The 18,110-nt window shown below is 37.5% G+C and overlaps 1 protein-coding gene across 1 annotated transcript in view; it reads left to right on the top strand.

Moving 5' to 3' along the window:
• MTR (5-methyltetrahydrofolate-homocysteine methyltransferase) overlaps positions 1–18,110 on the top strand; it is a 251,989-nt gene that overhangs the window by 208,280 nt on the left and 25,599 nt on the right. The window contains exons 18-21 of the mRNA XM_007956235.1: positions 224–313; positions 1,398–1,550; positions 3,148–3,255; positions 4,365–4,465. Of these exons, the coding sequence (XP_007954426.1) occupies positions 224–313; positions 1,398–1,550; positions 3,148–3,255; positions 4,365–4,465 (452 nt within the window). The remainder of the gene's footprint in view (positions 1–223; positions 314–1,397; positions 1,551–3,147; positions 3,256–4,364; positions 4,466–18,110) is intronic.

The following is an 18,110-nucleotide window of genomic DNA, read 5'->3' as shown; positions in this document are numbered from 1 at the left end:
GGAAGGAGGAAAGAAAAAATAGAACCTCATCTGTCTTGCTATAAAAAGTTTAAATCTAAACGATTTCTCTTTTCTTCCCTTGAACATTTATTGAGATCTTAATTGATACTAGGCACTTTACTCAGGGCTGGTAACATAAAAAAATTAAAACACAATTTTTGCTGCCAAATACTTTAGTCAAATGACCTGTTGTACTCTTTTCTCTGTCCTAATTTCAATTCAGACTCATGGAAAAGGAGGGAAAAAAGTTACTCAGACAGATGAATGGAGGAACAACCCCATTGAAGAACGCCTTGAGTATGCTCTTGTCAAGGTGAGTCATGGGAACACAGTATGAACTGGAGATGCTGGGCTCATCACGCATGTCTGATGCTGGTGTTAGAGAAGGAGACGCCATAGACTGTGGTTCCTGACTGGAGTAGTGATTTTGGCCCCAGGGTAATTTGGTAATGTTTAGAGATACTATTTAAGTTTTTATTTCTTGGACCATTTGAGATTCACATATTTCACTTTGTTGAACTAGTCAGCCACATCCAAGGATCATGTAACTGGGGACTCAGAAAAGTATGGCTTGATTAGTGAAGGCTGACATGTCAGTGGAGGGTTCATGGATTTTAGCCTTTCAAAAAAAGCTTGCCCATTGTCGTTACTCCTCCATCCCTTTAACATCACAGTGAGAAAACATACTGACTTCACAAAAAAATATTTATTAATGTATTGTCTATTAAACTACTAGGATATAAAGTATATTTTATTACGAATTTGAACTTATGAGTACTTCCTCTTGGTAATAGCTCACTTTTACTGAGTATTTTACTCACTTAAGCCAGCTAAGCACTTTTCATGGATTATTTCATTTAATCTTCAAAATAATTATATGAGGTAGTTAAAAAAAACAAATTCACTGCCCTCAAGTCGAGTCCGACTCACAGCAAACCCCTCCTTGGGTTTCTGAGGTGGTGTCACTATTAAAGTAGATTGCCCAACCTTCCTACTGTTGTGATATTTTTAAAGAGGAAGCCAACACTTAATAAATTGCCTAAGTTAGCACTGTTGTTGTTGTTGTTATGTGCTGTCGAGTCGGACCCGACTCATAGCGACCCCTTCCTCGGTTTCTGAGGCAGTATCACTATGGAAGTAGATTGCCCCATCTTCCTTCCGAGGAGTGGCTGTTGGGTTTGAACCACCAGCCTTCTGGTTAGCAGTCAAGTGCCTTAGCCACTATGCTACCAGAGCTCTCAAGTTAGCACTAGGAGGCAAGATTTTAACCCATGCATTCTGATTCCAGAACCTGCACTCATTAACAATTTTATAATTCATTCTTTGTTGGCTGGTTGGACTTAAGCCAATTTTTTATGTACTTTTTATGTGTTTTTTCCTTTGTTTGTTTTTGGTAGGGCATTGAAAAACATATTATTGAAGATACTGAGGAAGCCAGGTTAAATGAAGAAAAATATCCTCGACCTTTACATATAATTGAAGGGCCCCTGATGAATGGCATGAAAGTTGTTGGTGATCTTTTTGGAGCTGGAAAAATGTTTCTACCTCAGGTTGGCAAAAAAGAAAAAAAAAAAGGGAAGAAATTTTCACAGCTGTTTTTTTTCCATGTCGTTTAATAAATACCAAGTTTGGGTGTATTTCTTGGGTTTTAATTTGCATAAGATTTTCAGTGTTGAGATCTGGTTATTCTTTCTCTACATGTATTTAGGAGTACTAGTAATATTTGGAAAAATCCATGTTTGGGTGGTGTGGAGGTTAGGATTATACCTGAAAGTTCTTAGCATCCTAATCTTTATGTTTTAATTTCTTGTACCACCTCTTACCCTCAATGCCTATCTCTTTTCCCCTGTAAAAAAAAGAAAACCCAAGATAAATACATGTAAAGTTAATAGTATTAAGATTTTATTTGAGTAGCTAGTGTTCGTCTTTAAGGACGCATATTTTGAAAAAAAATTATTTCTAATAGTGATCCATTAAATCATGTGCTTCAAATAAAACCAGAACTCTTATTTTGAGTTACAGTAGCTACTAATCACATCTGTTAACAAATGCTTGTTGAGCACGTAGTTTGGGGCTGTGACACATACAAAGAGCTAAAGGGTTCTGTTTTTGCTTATGAATAACGATTGTAAGTCATATACCGGGTATTTAGAAGAGAAGACGGGGACTGGGTCCGTGGCAGACAAGATTGAAATTTGGAGGATGTATGGAACTTGGAGATGTGATAGAGGACATTCTAGGTGAGGAAAAATAATGGGCGAGAATTTGGAGGACAGAAATTGTACACTTTTGATTTCTAGTCTGGTTGTCCTTCTGTTTGTATTTCATTCATTGGCCTTCCAAACAGGGACCTTATTTCTTATCTGGCCAACACTCATGAGTGGTGCCCACTTTAGCTTAGCCTGAGGAGGAGAGCTTTCATTCTTAGTTTTTGCTAAAATTTCACAAGTGGCCATTAACAGCAATGCAGGTGATTTGCTGCTACTGTTGTTGTTGTTATGTGCCATCAGGTTGATTCTGATTCATAGTGACTCTGTGTACAAAGAGTCTCTCTCTTTTTGGCTGCCTACTCCTTTACCAAGCATGATGTCCTTCTCCAGGGACTGGTCCCTCCTGATAACATGTCCAAAGTACCATGAGGCCAAGTCTTGCCATCCTTGCTTCCAAGGAGCATTATGGCTGTACTTCTTCCAAGACAGATTTGTTTGTTATGCTAGCAGTCCATGGTATATTCAGTATTCTTAACCAGCACCATAACTCAAAGGCATCAGTTCTTCTTCAGTCTTCTTATTTATTGACCAGCTTTCTTCGCATGCATGTGAGGCAATTGAAAATGCCATGGTTTGAGTCAGGTGCACCATTGTTCTCAAAATGATATCTTTGCTTTGTAACACATTAAAGAGATATTTTGTAGCAGGTTTGCACAATGCAATATTTCATTTGATTTCTTCACTGCTGCTTCCATCCATAGGCATTGATTCTGGATCCAAGTAAAATGAAATCCTTGACAACTTCAGTATTTTCTCTGTTTACCATGATGTTGCTTATTGCTCCAGTTGTGAGGACTTTTGTTTTTAGCTTCCAGACTAAGACTGACTAGGAGGAAGGTGAGTTGTTGAAGGTGCCTAACTCTTTGTGTTTTCTCAGGTTATAAAGTCAGCTCGGGTCATGAAGAAAGCCGTTGGCCACCTTATTCCCTTCATGGAAAAAGAAAGAGAAGAAACTAGAGCCCTCACTGGAGCAGTAGAAGAAGAGGCAAGTTGTTTTATCCAGGCCTGAGGGCCATTTAAGGAGTTGGCCTGAATGACTCTTACTGGAGAGGTATTTAAGTGATAGGGCTTACCTGCAGTTGTCATTAAAAATGAACTGGAGAAATGAGCCAGCAACTGTGTTTTCTTTTATCAATTATAAGAATACCCCAGGATATTCTTTTGAATGTGGCTTTATAAAATCCTCAGTTTTTCAATCAAGGGCCATGATTTCAAAACAAAACCAGTTTCTTCATTCATTCATCTGTTGACCATTAACAGAGCTCCTACTGTATGCCAGATCAAACGCAGTTACAAAGATGAATATAATTCAGTCTCTGCCCTTGAAGTAATAGAGTGATGTTTGTTTTTTGAAAACTCTTAACTGAATATTTCTGCTTATTTGTAATGTCCTTGGCACCACTTCCAGATTCAGTTTAATTCTTGTTGGCTGCACCATCATAGTAAATTGTTAAGGTTTTTGACCTTGTTTAGCTCTTTGTGAAGCTCACTCAGCTCCTACCCTTCAGATTCTTAATTCTTAATTGATTGGAGTTTGTGAAAGGCACAGACAGAGGTAAAGTTCATAAACATCCCACTTGCCTTTTTTTTTTTTTTTGAATGCTGACATTGTGTTGAACTACAGTGTTAAAGATATAGGAAGATAATTAAATGTCCCTCTGCACTGGGCTACGATGGTTATTTTTCAGATTCTGATGGGACATGTCCAGTTAACTAACTAACTCCTCACTCTCCCTTTGCCCTATTTATTGCTTCTAACTATAAACATGTTTCAGGTTTGGGGGGTTACGGCTATGTTCTTCAGCTGTGAGACTTTCTGTTAATGCTTAAATTGTTCTTTGAAGTGATGAGAGCCCATGATCTTGGTTAAATGCTTTAGCCCTCTGAGCTAGCCAACTAGGTAAGCTTCCTTTGAACTATTTGGGCTTAGAGCTTTTTACTTGTAGAAAGTGATTTAAGTTCCCAATCTATCTTTAAGATTATATTGGTTGTATTAAATTGCTTTCTATGCCAACATCTGTCTGAGTTCAGAGGATTGGGTGATCTTTTCTAACATCATTACAGCAATGCTTAGCTGCTTGGCTTCCTCTCCAGGATCCTTACCAGGGAACCATTGTGTTGGCCACTGTTAAAGGTGATGTGCATGACATAGGCAAGAACATAGTTGGAGTAGTCCTTGGCTGCAATAACTTCAGGTAAGTTAAGAACTCATCTCTTTCAACCCTTTTCTATTTAATTTGAAAGTTTTAACAAGGTAATTTTTTACTGGATGGGAGCGGTAGGGTCTGGCAGTGGAAATCAGAGGTTATTTTTTTTTATTATTGTTATTACTGTTATTGCAGTATTGTATATGAATTACTGTTTATCACTGTTGCCTTTAACTCTTGTTCTCATCCCAACATCTTCCTTTCCTTGATCATTTTGTGCTCACCTCTTCCTGAATGTACATTGTATTCCCCTTCACCCTTTTAATGTGTGTCTGCCCTCAAGTCAGTGGTCTACTCTCCTCTCACTTCTACCCCTTGTTGTTGTTATGTGCCGTCGAGTCAGACCCAACTCATAGCGACCCCTCCTTGGGTTTCCATGGCAGTGTCACTACGGAAGTAGATTGCCCCATCTTCCTTCCGAGGAGTGGTTGGCGGTTTTGAGCTGCCAGCCTCCCTGGTAACCATCAGAGAATACTTCCCTGTATGTGAAAACCTTTTCTTGACTTTCTATAGGAGTAGTCTCACACAATATTTGTCCTTTTACGATTGACTAATTTCATTCAACATAATGTTCTCTAGACTCATCCATGTTACATTTTGTAGATTTATAATTTTCTTTAACAATATTGCTTATACTGTTTCATTCTATGTACCATAGCTTGTTTATCCATTCATACATTGATGGGCATTTAGGTTGTTTCTGTCTTTTTGCTATCATGAATATTGCTGTGATGAACGTGACTGGGCATACATCTGTTCATGTTACGGCTTTTATTTCTCTTAGGATATATACATATATATACCAAATGTAATGGGATTGCTAGATCATATAATATTTCTATTTCCAACTTTTTAAGAAGTGCTATACTGTTTTCCGTAATAGTTGCCCCATTTTACAGTCCCACCAGCAGTGTATGAGGATTCCAGTCTCTCCACACTCACCAGCAATTGTTGCTTTCTGGTTTTGGTGCAGTGTATTAAAGCATTGGGATGCTGACCAAAAGATTGATGGTTCAAACTCACCAGGCACTGTATGAGAAAAAGATGAGGCAGTCTACTACTGTAAAGATTTACAGCCTTGGAAACTCTGGGGCAGTTCTACGCTGTTGTGTAGCATCACTATGAGTCAGAATCAGCTTGATGGCAGTGGATTTGGTTTTTGATTTATTATTGCTAGGATGAGGTGATATGGTGTTGTTTTGATTTTCATCTCTGTGATGGTATTTCTTCATGTGTTTTTGTTGGCTTCCTGAATGTCATCTTCAGTGAAGTGTCCATTCATGGCCTCTGCCAGTTTTTAAGTTGAGTTATTTATTTGCCTTTTTGTTGAAGAGGTGTTGGAGTTTTCATTAAATTTTAGAGGTTAGCCCCTTGTCTGATTTTTTATTGGCAAAAAGTTTTCCCACTGTGAGTTCTCTTTAACTCATATAGTGAAATCTTTTGAGACACCTGAGTGTCTAATTTTTCAGGAAGTCCTAGTTATCTGTTTTGTCTTTTGGTACATTTTTAGTTACGTTTGCTAGCATATTTATGCCCTGAATTAGGGGCCATAAGTTTGTCCCAATTTTATCTTTGATGATCTTTATGGTTTTAGGCTTTACATTCAGGTCTTTGATCCAACTTGAGTTGATTTTTGTATATAGTGTCACATATGGGTCCTGTTTGATTGTTCTGCAAATGGATATCCACTTTTGTGAGCAGCATTTGTTAAAGAAACTTCTCTTCTTCATTGAGTTTGGATTGGATTTACATTGAGGTGGATGGATTTACTTCTGGGTTCTCAATTCTCTTCCATTCGTCTGTGCATCTGCCTTTGTGCCAGTAACAGGCTGCTTTAACTACTGTGGCTGTGTAGTGGTTTTGGGCTTAGGAGTTTGAGGCCTCCTACTTTGTTCTTTTTTAGTAACTCTTTATTTATCTGGGATCTCTTTCCTTTCCATATAAAGTTAGAGATTAGTTTTTCTATGTCTTTAAGGAATGATGATGGAATCTGGATTTGTATTGCATTGTATCTGTATATTGCTTTGATAATATTAACATTTTCATGATATTAAGTCTTCCTATCCATGAGTATGGTATATTCTTCCATTTATGTAGGTCTCTTGGTTTCTTACAGCAGTGTTTTGTAGTTTTCTTTGTATAGGTCTTTTGTATCTCTGGTTATATTTATTCCTAAGTACTTCATCTTTTGGATGGTTATTGTAAAGCATTAACAGGATAATTTATTGAATGGGAGAGGTAGGGTTATGGCAATGGATGTTAAAGGTTATTTTTTATTTCTTCTTTTTGCTTACCTGTGTTTCCAAATTTTCTATGGACACACCATTTCAAATGGTTAATATCTGTTTACTGTTTGTTCAATAAGGACAAAAATATATAGTAAAAGTTAATCTTAAAAAGTTTAAGTAGGCTTAAAACAACCAAGAGTCTTCTTGAGCATTGATCTTGGAGATTCAATGGCTGGTATGTGAGGTTTCTCCCACAATTAGGGGTGTTTATCACATTCCCATTTTCCTTTTAATAAACTGTCAGGCTGTGGAACTGAGATCTGTGAGACCTTGGATTTGTGAGAAGTGGGATTTTGTATGAAGGCATTATCTGTACAATTTTCTCTTTACTCTACTTAGGACTATGCATGCATGTTTCTTGGTGGTGGTCAGCCTAGTTTCTGGAATATTGTGTACAAGTAAAATTGCCTTTCAGTCTGTCTCTTTATATTGAATAAATACAAAGTTATTTCCATGTCAGAACTGGTGACCTATAGTAAGTGTGTATTTTGTTCAAATGTCAACATACTCTTTATAATGAAAAGCTAAATATAGCTTATGCTTACTCTGGTTTATGCCCTACCTAAAGTCATTTTCAGTCATGGACTTTCTTCTAATTTGAATTTTCTTTATCGAGCAGAGAGACTTGACTGGTGCTATTCGTGTGCCCCTTGAGTTCTCTTCTCCTGTGTCAAGTAACAATTACCTGTTAAGCCACCTCCTACTCCCAACATTTTTATCCATCTCTGCCTTTAAAGCTGGTTAAATGCAGTGAACCATTCAGGAAGACTGGAAGTGGAAGAGTGGCATCAGGGTAACACTGCTTTTTCTCTTATTGTATGAGAAGCACTTCTCTTTGCATGCTTACTCATTGTAAAAAGAATTAAGATCTAGAAGTGAGAAAATTACTCTTTGTAGCAATGTATTTATTATTTTTTAAAGATAAATTTGTTGGAGATGCAGTAGAAGATGTTGTGTTAGGATTTTACTTACATAAGTATTGGAGTAAGGAAAGTGTAGAGATTTCTGCTCTTGTCCCAACTTCTCAAACCTGATGTTGGATTCTGTTTGTGTTCATCCCAATTGGTTAAAATTCAGTTCCATATAATAAAAGTTTATTGGTCATCTACTACATACCAGGCATTATACTAGAGATACTAAAATGATTTAGTCAACTTTTCTGCCCTCAACAAGTTTACTATTTATCAGGCTAAATAACCAGGTACCTATTGAGTTGAGATGATAAGACAAGAACTCTGTCAAGAAAATGACTTGTATGCAACTTCCTAGAAGCAATTCTTGAGATACCATCAACATATTTTTATTATTATATATTTTTATTAATGGATAATTAGTTGCGAGGATCATACTAGCATGTCTATGTTCCTCCTTCCCCTCACCCTCCAACTATAAAGACATTCTTTTTAAAAAGTCATGAAGAATCATGATATTTCTCCAGGGTGCTACTGAAACTGAATGTGAACAGTTGTGAAAATCAGCTTTTTAAACCTGATCCTTTTCTCCAGCACATCTGTTTTACTTATCTTTTCTAATATGTTTAACTGGAGAAACATCTTCCAATGAAACTTTAATTTCTTTTTACAAAAGCATAAGTGAATATGCAAACGTTCTGTCAGAGTCAAACATGCCTTTGACTTCTGTCTTATAACACATAGACTCTTTGGCATGCATGATTTATTTCATGGTGTCAGCTAGTGACAAGTTCACTGGAGATCAAGCTTATGTAGTAATGTCTACTTCACTGAGCATGAGGACCACTTTGCTTGGGTGTATGATCCAGCTCATGAAGAATCCTGTTGCAACCTTCTTCCCCAGCTCTTTGTCATGAATGCCATAAATCTCATGAAATGATAATTTTTTTTTTCTTTATGGAGAAAAAGAAGTAAAGAGGACTAAATGTGATAGTTCTGTCTAGATAGAAAAGACATTTTTTGTGGGGGGGGGAGGTGTGGGGGAGATGATATGGTGCAGTAGAATTTTCAAATTTAAGAATTTGAACATATCTAGAGATGTATCCACCAAGAGTCTCAAGTTCAAGCTCACTGCCATCAAGTCAATTTCGACTCATAGCAACCCCCTCCTTTGGTTCCTGAGGCAGTATCTACAGAAGTAGATTGCCCAGTCTTCTGAGAAGTGGCTGGTGGGTTTGAACATCCAGCCTTCTGGTTAGCACTACTTCACCAGAACTGCTAGTACCAAGAGCCTAATACCTAACATATGTCTACCACTTCTCAGTTTATACAAGGTTGTATTTATATACCTTTTCCATTTTCTTTTTCTTTCTTTCCTTTCTTTTCTTTCATCCTTCCTTTTCATCCATGGTTTTGATTCTGCTCTGTTTGTCTCATGGTTAATATTGTATTTCTCATTTTACAGATGACAAAACCTAGCTTATGAGTTAAGTGATTTCTTCATGGGCACAGGGCTCATAAATGGCAGGCCATTTACTCAGGGCTGCTGTTATCAAATTTACCTTACTAACTTTTTTTGACTTGCAAATAACTTTAACTGTACAGTCTAATACTAATATTCTAATTAAGTTCTTCATAAGAATTTAAAAAATAATTTGGTTGTTTTAGATGATACATGGTAAAAAATAATTACAAATATTTAAAAATATTGTTGATAAAATAGTTGATTATGTAAACATAGATTCTAGATCCTCTAATAATTATATAAAATGACAAATATAGACTTTTCCCAATTTAATGGGTAGTGCACACTGTTTAATGTGTAAGAAAAATTATGAGTTATCAACATAATTTAAAAATCACATATCATACATTCCACCACTAGTCTGTCAGTTTGACATCTCTGGTGGCTTATGTGTTGCTGTGAGGCTGGAGGCTATGCCACCAGTATTTCAAATACCAGCAGGGTCACCCATGGTAGATGGGTTTCAGTGGAGCTTCCAGACTAAGACTCAGAAGAAGGAAGGGGCCATCCACTTCTCAAAGAATTGGCCAGTGAAAACCTTATGAATAGCAGTGTAACACGGTCTGATTGATACACTACTGGATAACTTAATGGAGAGCCCTGAAACATGACTGTCCACTATACTGCCAAAAGATAAGCCCCTTGGTCGTACGGCACTGAAAATGCTACTGCAGAAGAGCTGCTTCCTCAGACTAGAGTCGACCTTAATGATGTAGATGGAGTAAAGCTTTTGGGACCTCATTTTGCTGATGTGGCACAACTCAAAATGAGAAGAAACAGCTGCAAACATCCATTAATAATCAGAACATGAAATGTACGAAGTATGAATCTAGGAAAACTGGAAGTTATCAAATATGAAATGGAATGTATAAAGATCATATCCTAGGCATTAGTGAGCTGAAATGAACTGGTTTTGGCCATTTTGAATCAGACAAACATATGATCTACTATACCAGGAATGACAAGTTGAAGAGGAATAGTGTGACACTCATCATCACATAGAATGTTTCAAGATCTATCCTGAAGTACAATGTTGTCAGTGATAAGGTAATATCCATATGCCTACAAGGAAGACCAGATAATACAACTATTATTTAAATTTATACAGCAACCACCAAAGCCAAAGACAAGGAAATTGAAGACTTTTACCAATTTCTGCAGTCTGGAATTGACTGAACATGCAATCACCATGTATTGATTACCACTGGTGATTAGAATGCAAAAGTTAGAAACAAAGAAGAATCACAGGTGGTTGGAAAATATGGCCTGGGTGATAGAAATAATGCTGGAGATTGCATGACAGAATTTTGCAAGATCAGTGACTTACTCAATGCAAATACCTGTTTTGAACAACATAATCGGTGGTGATACACATGGACTTCACCAGATGGAGTATACTGGAATCAGATTAACTACATCTATGGAAAGAGGCAATGGAGAAGCTCAATTATCTTCAGCTAAAACAAGGCCAGGAACTGACTATGGAATAGACTGTCAACTGTTCATATGCAAGTTCATGTTGAAGTTGCACACAATTAAAACAAGTCCACAAGAACCAAAATATGACCTTGATTATATCCTTCCTAAATTTAGAGACCATCTACAGAATAGATTTGATGCATTGAACACCAGTGACCAAAAAGGAGAGAAACTGTGGGATGACATCAAGAACATCATTCATGAAGACAGCAAAAGGTCATTTAGAAGACAGGACAGGAAGAAAAGACCAAAACAGGTGTCAGAAGAGACTCTCAAACTTGCCCTTGAAAGGAGAGTAGCTAAAGCAAATGGAGGAAATGACAAAATAAAAGACCTGAACAGAAAATTTCAAAGAGCAGCTCTAGAAGACAAAGTCAGTTCTTATAATGAAATGTGAAAGACCTGGAATTAGAAAACCAAAAAGGAAAAACATGCTAGGCGTTTTTCAAGCTGAAAGAAAAGAAGAAAAAAATAAGCCTCAAGTTGCAATATTGAAAGATTCTATGGGGAAAATACTGAATGATGAAAGAAGCATCAAAAGAAGATGGAAGTAATACACAGAGTCAATGTAACAAAAGGAATTGGTTGATGTTCATTCATTTCAGGAGGTGGCGTATGATCAAGAACCAGTGGTACTGGAAGAAGAAGTCAAAGCTGCACTGAAGGAACTGTTGAACAACAAGTCTCCAGGAATTGACGGCATACCTATTGAGATGTTTCAACAAATGCATCTCATGCTGGAGGCACTCACTTGACTACACTAGGAGATTTGGAAGACAGCCACCTGGTCAACTGACTGGAAGAGATCCATATATTGTACCCATTCCAAAGAAAGGTGATCCCACAGAATTTGGAAATTAAGGAACAATATCATTAATATCGCAAGCAAGTAAAATACCACTGAAGATAATTCAAAACCAGTTGCAGCAGTATATTGACAGAAGACTTCCAGAAATGCAAGATGGATTCAGAAGAGGACATGGAATGAGGGATATCATTGCTGATGTCAGATGGATCTTGTCTCAAAGCAAAGAATACCAGAAAGATGTTTACTTGTGTTTTAGGGCTATGCAAAAGTATTTGATTGTGTGGATCATAACAAATTATGGATAACATTGAGAAGAATAGGAATTCCAGAACACTTAATTGTACTCATGAAGAACCTGTACGTAGACCAGGAGGCTGTCATTAGAACAGAAAAGGGGATATTGCATGGTTTAAAATCAGGAAGGAAGTGTGTCAGGATTGTATCCTTTCACCATACCTATTCAATCTGTATGCTGAGCAAATAATCTGAGACGCTGGGTTAAATGAAGAAGAACATGGCATCAGGATTGGAGGAAGGGTCATTGTCAGTCTGTGATATGCAGACACAATTTGCTTGCTGAAAGTGAGGATAATTTGAACCACTTACTGATGAAGATTAAGACTACAGTCTGCAGCATGGATTACACCTCAACATAAAACAAAAATCCCCACAACTGGACCAATAAGCAGCATCACAATAAATGGAGAAGGGTTGAAGTTCCCAAAGATTTCATATTGCTTGGTTCTGCAATCAACACCAATGGAAGCAGCAGTTAAGACATCAAACGATGCATTACAGTGGGCAAATCTGCTGTAAAAGACCTCTTTGAGGTGCTGAAGAGCAAAGATGTCTCTTTGAAGACTAAGGCATGCCTAACCCAAGCCATGGTATTTTCAGTCATTTCATATGCATGTGAAAGCTAGACAGTGAATAAGGAAGACTGAAGAATAGTTGATGCTTTTGAGTTACGGTGTCAGCAAAGAATACTACATGGACTGCCAAAAGAACTAACAAATCTATCCTGGAAGTGTAGCGAGGATGCTCCTTGGAAGCAAGAATGGTCAGAATTCAGCTGACATACTTTGGTCATGTTGTCAGAAGGAACCATTCCTGGAGAAGTATATCATGCTTGGTAAAGTGGAGGATCAATGAAATAGGAGAAGGCCCTCAATGAGATGGCTGGACACAGTGGCTTCAATGATGGGCCCAGGTATAGCAGTGATTGTGAAGCTGGCACAGGACCAAGCAGTGTTTCGTTCTGTTGTGTACAGGGTCACTATGAGTCAGAGCCAACTCAATGGCACCTAACAACAACAGTATGCTGACAAGTCCAAAATTTATGTCTCCAGCATGGATCTCTTCCCCTGAACTCCAGATTTACATATCCAGTTGACAATCTGAGAGTTCCATTTGAATTTCTAAAGATAATCTTGAACTTAATATTTGAAAAATGGAAATAATTCCCACCATCTTACAGATGCCTCCCCAACTCTCCTCTGTCGCTTACGTGCCAACTCAAACCCTTGAGTTATCTTTGATTTCTCTATTCTCTCATACCTTGCATGTGATCCATCAGCAACTCCTGTCAGTTCTACTTTAACGATATTTCCAGAATCTGATCACTTCTCACTACCTACACCGCTTCCACTCTGGGCTAAGCCATTATCAGTTATTGCCTAGGTTTTTGCAACAGCCTAATCATCTCTGCTTCTGTGTTGTACTTCCTACAGTCTACTACAAAAAGCAGAGTAATCGTGCAAGCATAAGTCACATTTGTTACCCTCTGTTCAAACCTTCCAGAGACTTCCCTTCTGTCTCAGTAAAATCTACCCTACGTCAGTGGTAGTGACATGGGAACATTTGAGAAATATCAGTATCTGGGCCCCATCCTTGGCCAATTAAGTTGCAACCTCTGGACATTGGACAAGCTCCTCTGATGAGTCCAATATGTAGTCTACAGCATCCAGCCCTTACTCCCCTCTGTGACTTTAACTCCTACAGCTTCTCTCTTTCACTTATTTCTATTCCAGCAGCATTGGTCTCCTTGCTTTTCCTCAAACAAGGGCAAGCAAGCATATAAAAAAATAATGAAATAAACCCTGCTTAGAACAAGAAAAAGAAAGGAGAGCAAGGTATTTCTTGTCATCATACTAATGATAGTAATTGAAATTTAAAGAAATATATACAACATTGACAAATGATCAGTTTTGAAAAGTATGCCTTTCTGTCTTGATTTCAAAGCAATATGCTATTTTGCTTAGTTTTATATGCAACCGTCTAAACTTAATCATTGTTTAACAAAAGATCCAATTACCAGACTTTTTTCAATATGTTTTAAAACAAAAAGTGTGGTATCATCTCACTTCTGTTACAACTTACAGTGCCACCTCATTAAAACCTGCAGCATTTGTTTTCTACTGTGTTAATGCTAACAGAGCTGAATATAGTTATCATGTGTTGGAAATTGTCTTGCTTTTTACTGAATATTCCATATGTGCTAGTTTTGCTTGTTGGCTTTTTAATTGACTGCAAAAGCATTAACTGTGTGGATCATAACAAATAATGGATAATTTCAAAGAATGGGAGTTTTGGAATGTGGAATGTGGAACATGTACATAGACCAACAAGCAGTCTTTCAAGTAGAACAGTGGGATACTACTTGGTTTAAAATCAGGAAAGATGTGTGCCAGGGTTGTATTCTTTCATCACACATTCAGTCTGTGTGCTGAGCAAATACTCCAAAAATCTGGACTGTATGAAGGAGAACATGGCTTCAGAGTTGGACAAAGAATCATTTACAACCTACAATGTGTAGATGGCACAACCTTACTTGCTGAAAGCAAAGTGGACTTGAAGCACGGTTGAAAATCAAAGACTTCAGCCTTTAGTATGCATTACATCTCAATATAAAGAAAACAAAAGTCCTCACAACTAGATCAATAAGCAATATCATAATAAGTGGAGAAAAGATTGAAGTTGTCAAGGAATTTATTTTCTTTGGATCCACAATCAACACCCATGGAAGCAGCTGTCAAGAAATCAAATGATGTATTGCATAGGGCAAATCTGCTGTAAAAGACCTCCTTAAGGTATTGAAAAACAAAGATGCCTCTTTGAGGACTAAGTTGTACCTGACTCGAGCCATGTAATTTTTAGTCACCTCATGTGCTTACAAATACTGGACAGTGAATAAGGAAAAGCAAAGAAGAGTTGATCCCTTTGGATTATGGTGTTGAGTAAAGAATAGTGAATATACCATGGATTCCTAGAATAAATTAAAAAAATCTGTTTCACAAAAAGTATGACCAGAAAGTTCCTTGGAAACAAGGATGGCAAAACGTCATCTCATGTTCTTTGGACATGTTATTAGAAGAGAGCAGTCCCTGGACAAGGTTGTCATGCTTAGTAAAGGGGAGGGTCAGCAAACAAGAGGAAGACCCTCAGCAAGATGCATTGATACAGTGGCTGCAACAATGGACTCAAACATGGCAGTAGTTGTGAAGATGACACAGGACCAAGCGGTGTTTTGTTTTGTTGTACATAAGGTTGCTATAAATTAGAATTGATTAAACTGCACCTAATAATAACAACAACAACAAGTAATAAGGAAATAGGTTAAAAAATTCAATCATGTAAGAGTATATAAACTAAACCAAACTCACTGCCATTGAGTCAATTCTGACTCATAGTGACCCCCTTTGGGTTTCTGAGGTGGTAAGTTTTAAACTTCTTAAAATTACATAGGCAACTGAACAGGTCATAAAAAAAATTACTAACAAAAAAAGTCCTGGCCAGACGGTTTCACTGGAGAATTCTACCCCATCTTCAGAGAAGAACTAACAACAGTTCTATTAAAAACTATCCCAGAACATAGAAAAGGATGGAGTCCTCCCAGATTCATTTTATGAAACAAGCATAACCTTGATATCAAAACCAGACAAACACATCACTAAAAAGGAAAACTACAGACCAATATCCATGAATATAGACGCAAAAATCTGCAACAAAATCCTAGCCAGTAGACTCTAACAACATATCAAAAAAATAATAATACATTATGACCAAGTGGGTTCAAGTTTGCAAGGATAGTTCAACATTAGAAAAACAATCAACATCATATACTGCATAAATAAAACAAAGGAAAAGAACCACATGATCATATCAGTTGATAAAGGCATTTGATAAAATCCAACACCCATTCCTGATTAAAAGGAAAAAAATACACTCTGCAAAATAGGAAAGGAAGGGACATCCCTCAACAATAAAAGGCATGTATGCAAAACCAACAGCCAACATTCTTCTCAATGGAGAGAGACTGAAACCATTTCCCTTGTGAACAGGAACAAGGCAAGGATGCCCTCTACCACCACTTCTATTCAATATTGTATTGGAAGTCTAGCCAGGGCAATAAGTCAACAAAGGGAAATTAAAGGCATCCAAATTGGTAAGGAAGAAGTAAAACTATCCCTATTTGCTGATGATATGATCCCATACGTAGAAAACCCACAAGACTCGGCAAAAAAAATCTACTGGCGCTAATTGAGAGATTTAGCATAGTGGCAGGATACAAGATCAGCATCCAAATATCAAGTGGATTCCTCTACACTAGCAAAGAGATTGCTGACAAGGAAATATAGAAATCAGTCCCATTTAAAATAGCTACCAAAAAAAAAAAAAAAACCTTGGGAATAAATCTTACCAGGGACACAAAAGACCTATACAAATAAAATATACAACACTATTTGAGAAACTGTAAGCCAAACAGAAAACCAAACTCATTGCCATTGAGTCGGATCCAACTCATAACGACCACTCCTTGGGTTTCCAAGGCAGTATCACTACGGAAATAGACTGCCCAATCTTCCTTCCGCGGATTGGCTGGTGGGTTTGAACCACCAGCCTTCTGGTTAGCAGTCAAATGCCTTAGGCACTATGCCACCAGAGGTAGATCTACATAAATGAAAGGACATTGCATGCTCATAGATAGGAAGATTGAACATTGTGAAAATGTCACTACTGCCCAAAGCAATCTCTACATTCAGTGCAGTCCCAATCCAGATGCCATCAGCATTCTTTAAGGATATGGAAAAATCAATCACTAACTTTATATGGAAAAGAAAGAGACCTTGGATAAGCAAAATACTATTGAAGAAGAAGAACAAAGTAGGTCTCACACTGCCAGATCTCAAAACTTACTATACTACTATACAGCCACAGTAGTTAAAACTGCTTGATACTGGTACAATGACAGACACACAGACCAATGGAATAGAGTTGAGAAGCTAGAAATAGATCCACTGACCTATGGTCAGCTGATCTTTGACAAAAGACTGAAATCCATTAAATGGGGAAGAGATAGATGGTCTTTTTAGCAAATGGTGCTGGCAAAACTGGATATCCATTCACAGAAAAATGAAACAAGATCTGTACCTCACACCATACACAAAACTAACTCCAGATAGATCAAAGACTTAAATGTGAAACCTAACATTATAAAGTTTCTCAAGGAAAAACTAGGGGCCCTAACATATAGCATAGACTATCACGCATAACCCAAAATGCACAAACAGCAGAAGATGAACTAGATGAATGGACCTTATAAAAATTAAGTTTTTATGTGCTTCCAAAGACTTCTCCAAAAGAGTCAAAAGAGAACCTACAGACTGGGGGGAAAAATTTGTCGACAACATGTCTGACAAGGGACTTATCTCTAAAATTTATAGAAAACCTCAACACCTTAACAACAGAAAGACAAACATTCCAATTAAAAAGTGGGCAGAAGACATGAGTAGACACTTCACCAAAGAGGATATTCAAGCGGCCAGCAAACACATGACGAAATGTTCACGATCATTAGCCATTAGAGAGATGCAAATCAAAACGACAATGAGATACCATCTTGCCCAGCACTAATAGCATAGTTTAACAAGATAGAATAACAAATGCTGATGAGGATGTGAAGAGATGGGGACTCTCATACACTGCTGGTGGGACTGTAAAATGATACAACCGCTGTGGAAAGCAGTGTGGCGATTCTCTAAAAAGTTGGAGTTAGAAATACCAGTTGACTCAGCAATTCCATTACTAGGTTATATATCCTAAAGAAATGAGAGCCAGGACAAGAACAGATATATGCACACCCATATATATCCCACACCCATGTGGGAGCTCTGGTAGCATAGTACCTAAGGCACTGGACTGCTAACCAGAAGGCTGGTGGTTCAAACCCACCAGCCACTCCTCAGAAGGAAGGTTGGGCAATCTACTTTCATGGTGATACCACCTCAGGTCCAACTCCAGGGCACATAACAACATGTTCATTGCAGTACTATTTACAATAACAAAAAGATGGAAATTATCTAGGTGTCCATCAACAGAAGAATGGATAATCAAAGTATGGTACATACACACAATGGAATACTATGCAACTTAATAATATAGAATCTGCAAAACACTGTAATGTGGATGAACTTGGAGGATATTATGCTGAGTGAAATAAGTCAATCACAGAAGGACAAATATTGTATTAGTCCATTATTGTGAAGAGTCAAGGAAAAGGTTTATATATGAAAGGAAATTTATTTATTTTTTTATTTTTTGGTTACTAGGGATGGGAGGGGTG

This window comes from Orycteropus afer, unplaced genomic scaffold, assembly GCF_000298275.1.
Source record: "Orycteropus afer afer isolate SDZICR_OR568_19922 unplaced genomic scaffold, OryAfe1.0 scaffold00585, whole genome shotgun sequence".
In the NCBI taxonomy this organism is placed as follows: Eukaryota; Metazoa; Chordata; class Mammalia; order Tubulidentata; family Orycteropodidae; genus Orycteropus; species Orycteropus afer.
Note: the sequence above shows the minus strand (reverse complement) of the source record. Positions and strands in the feature narration are given on the sequence as shown.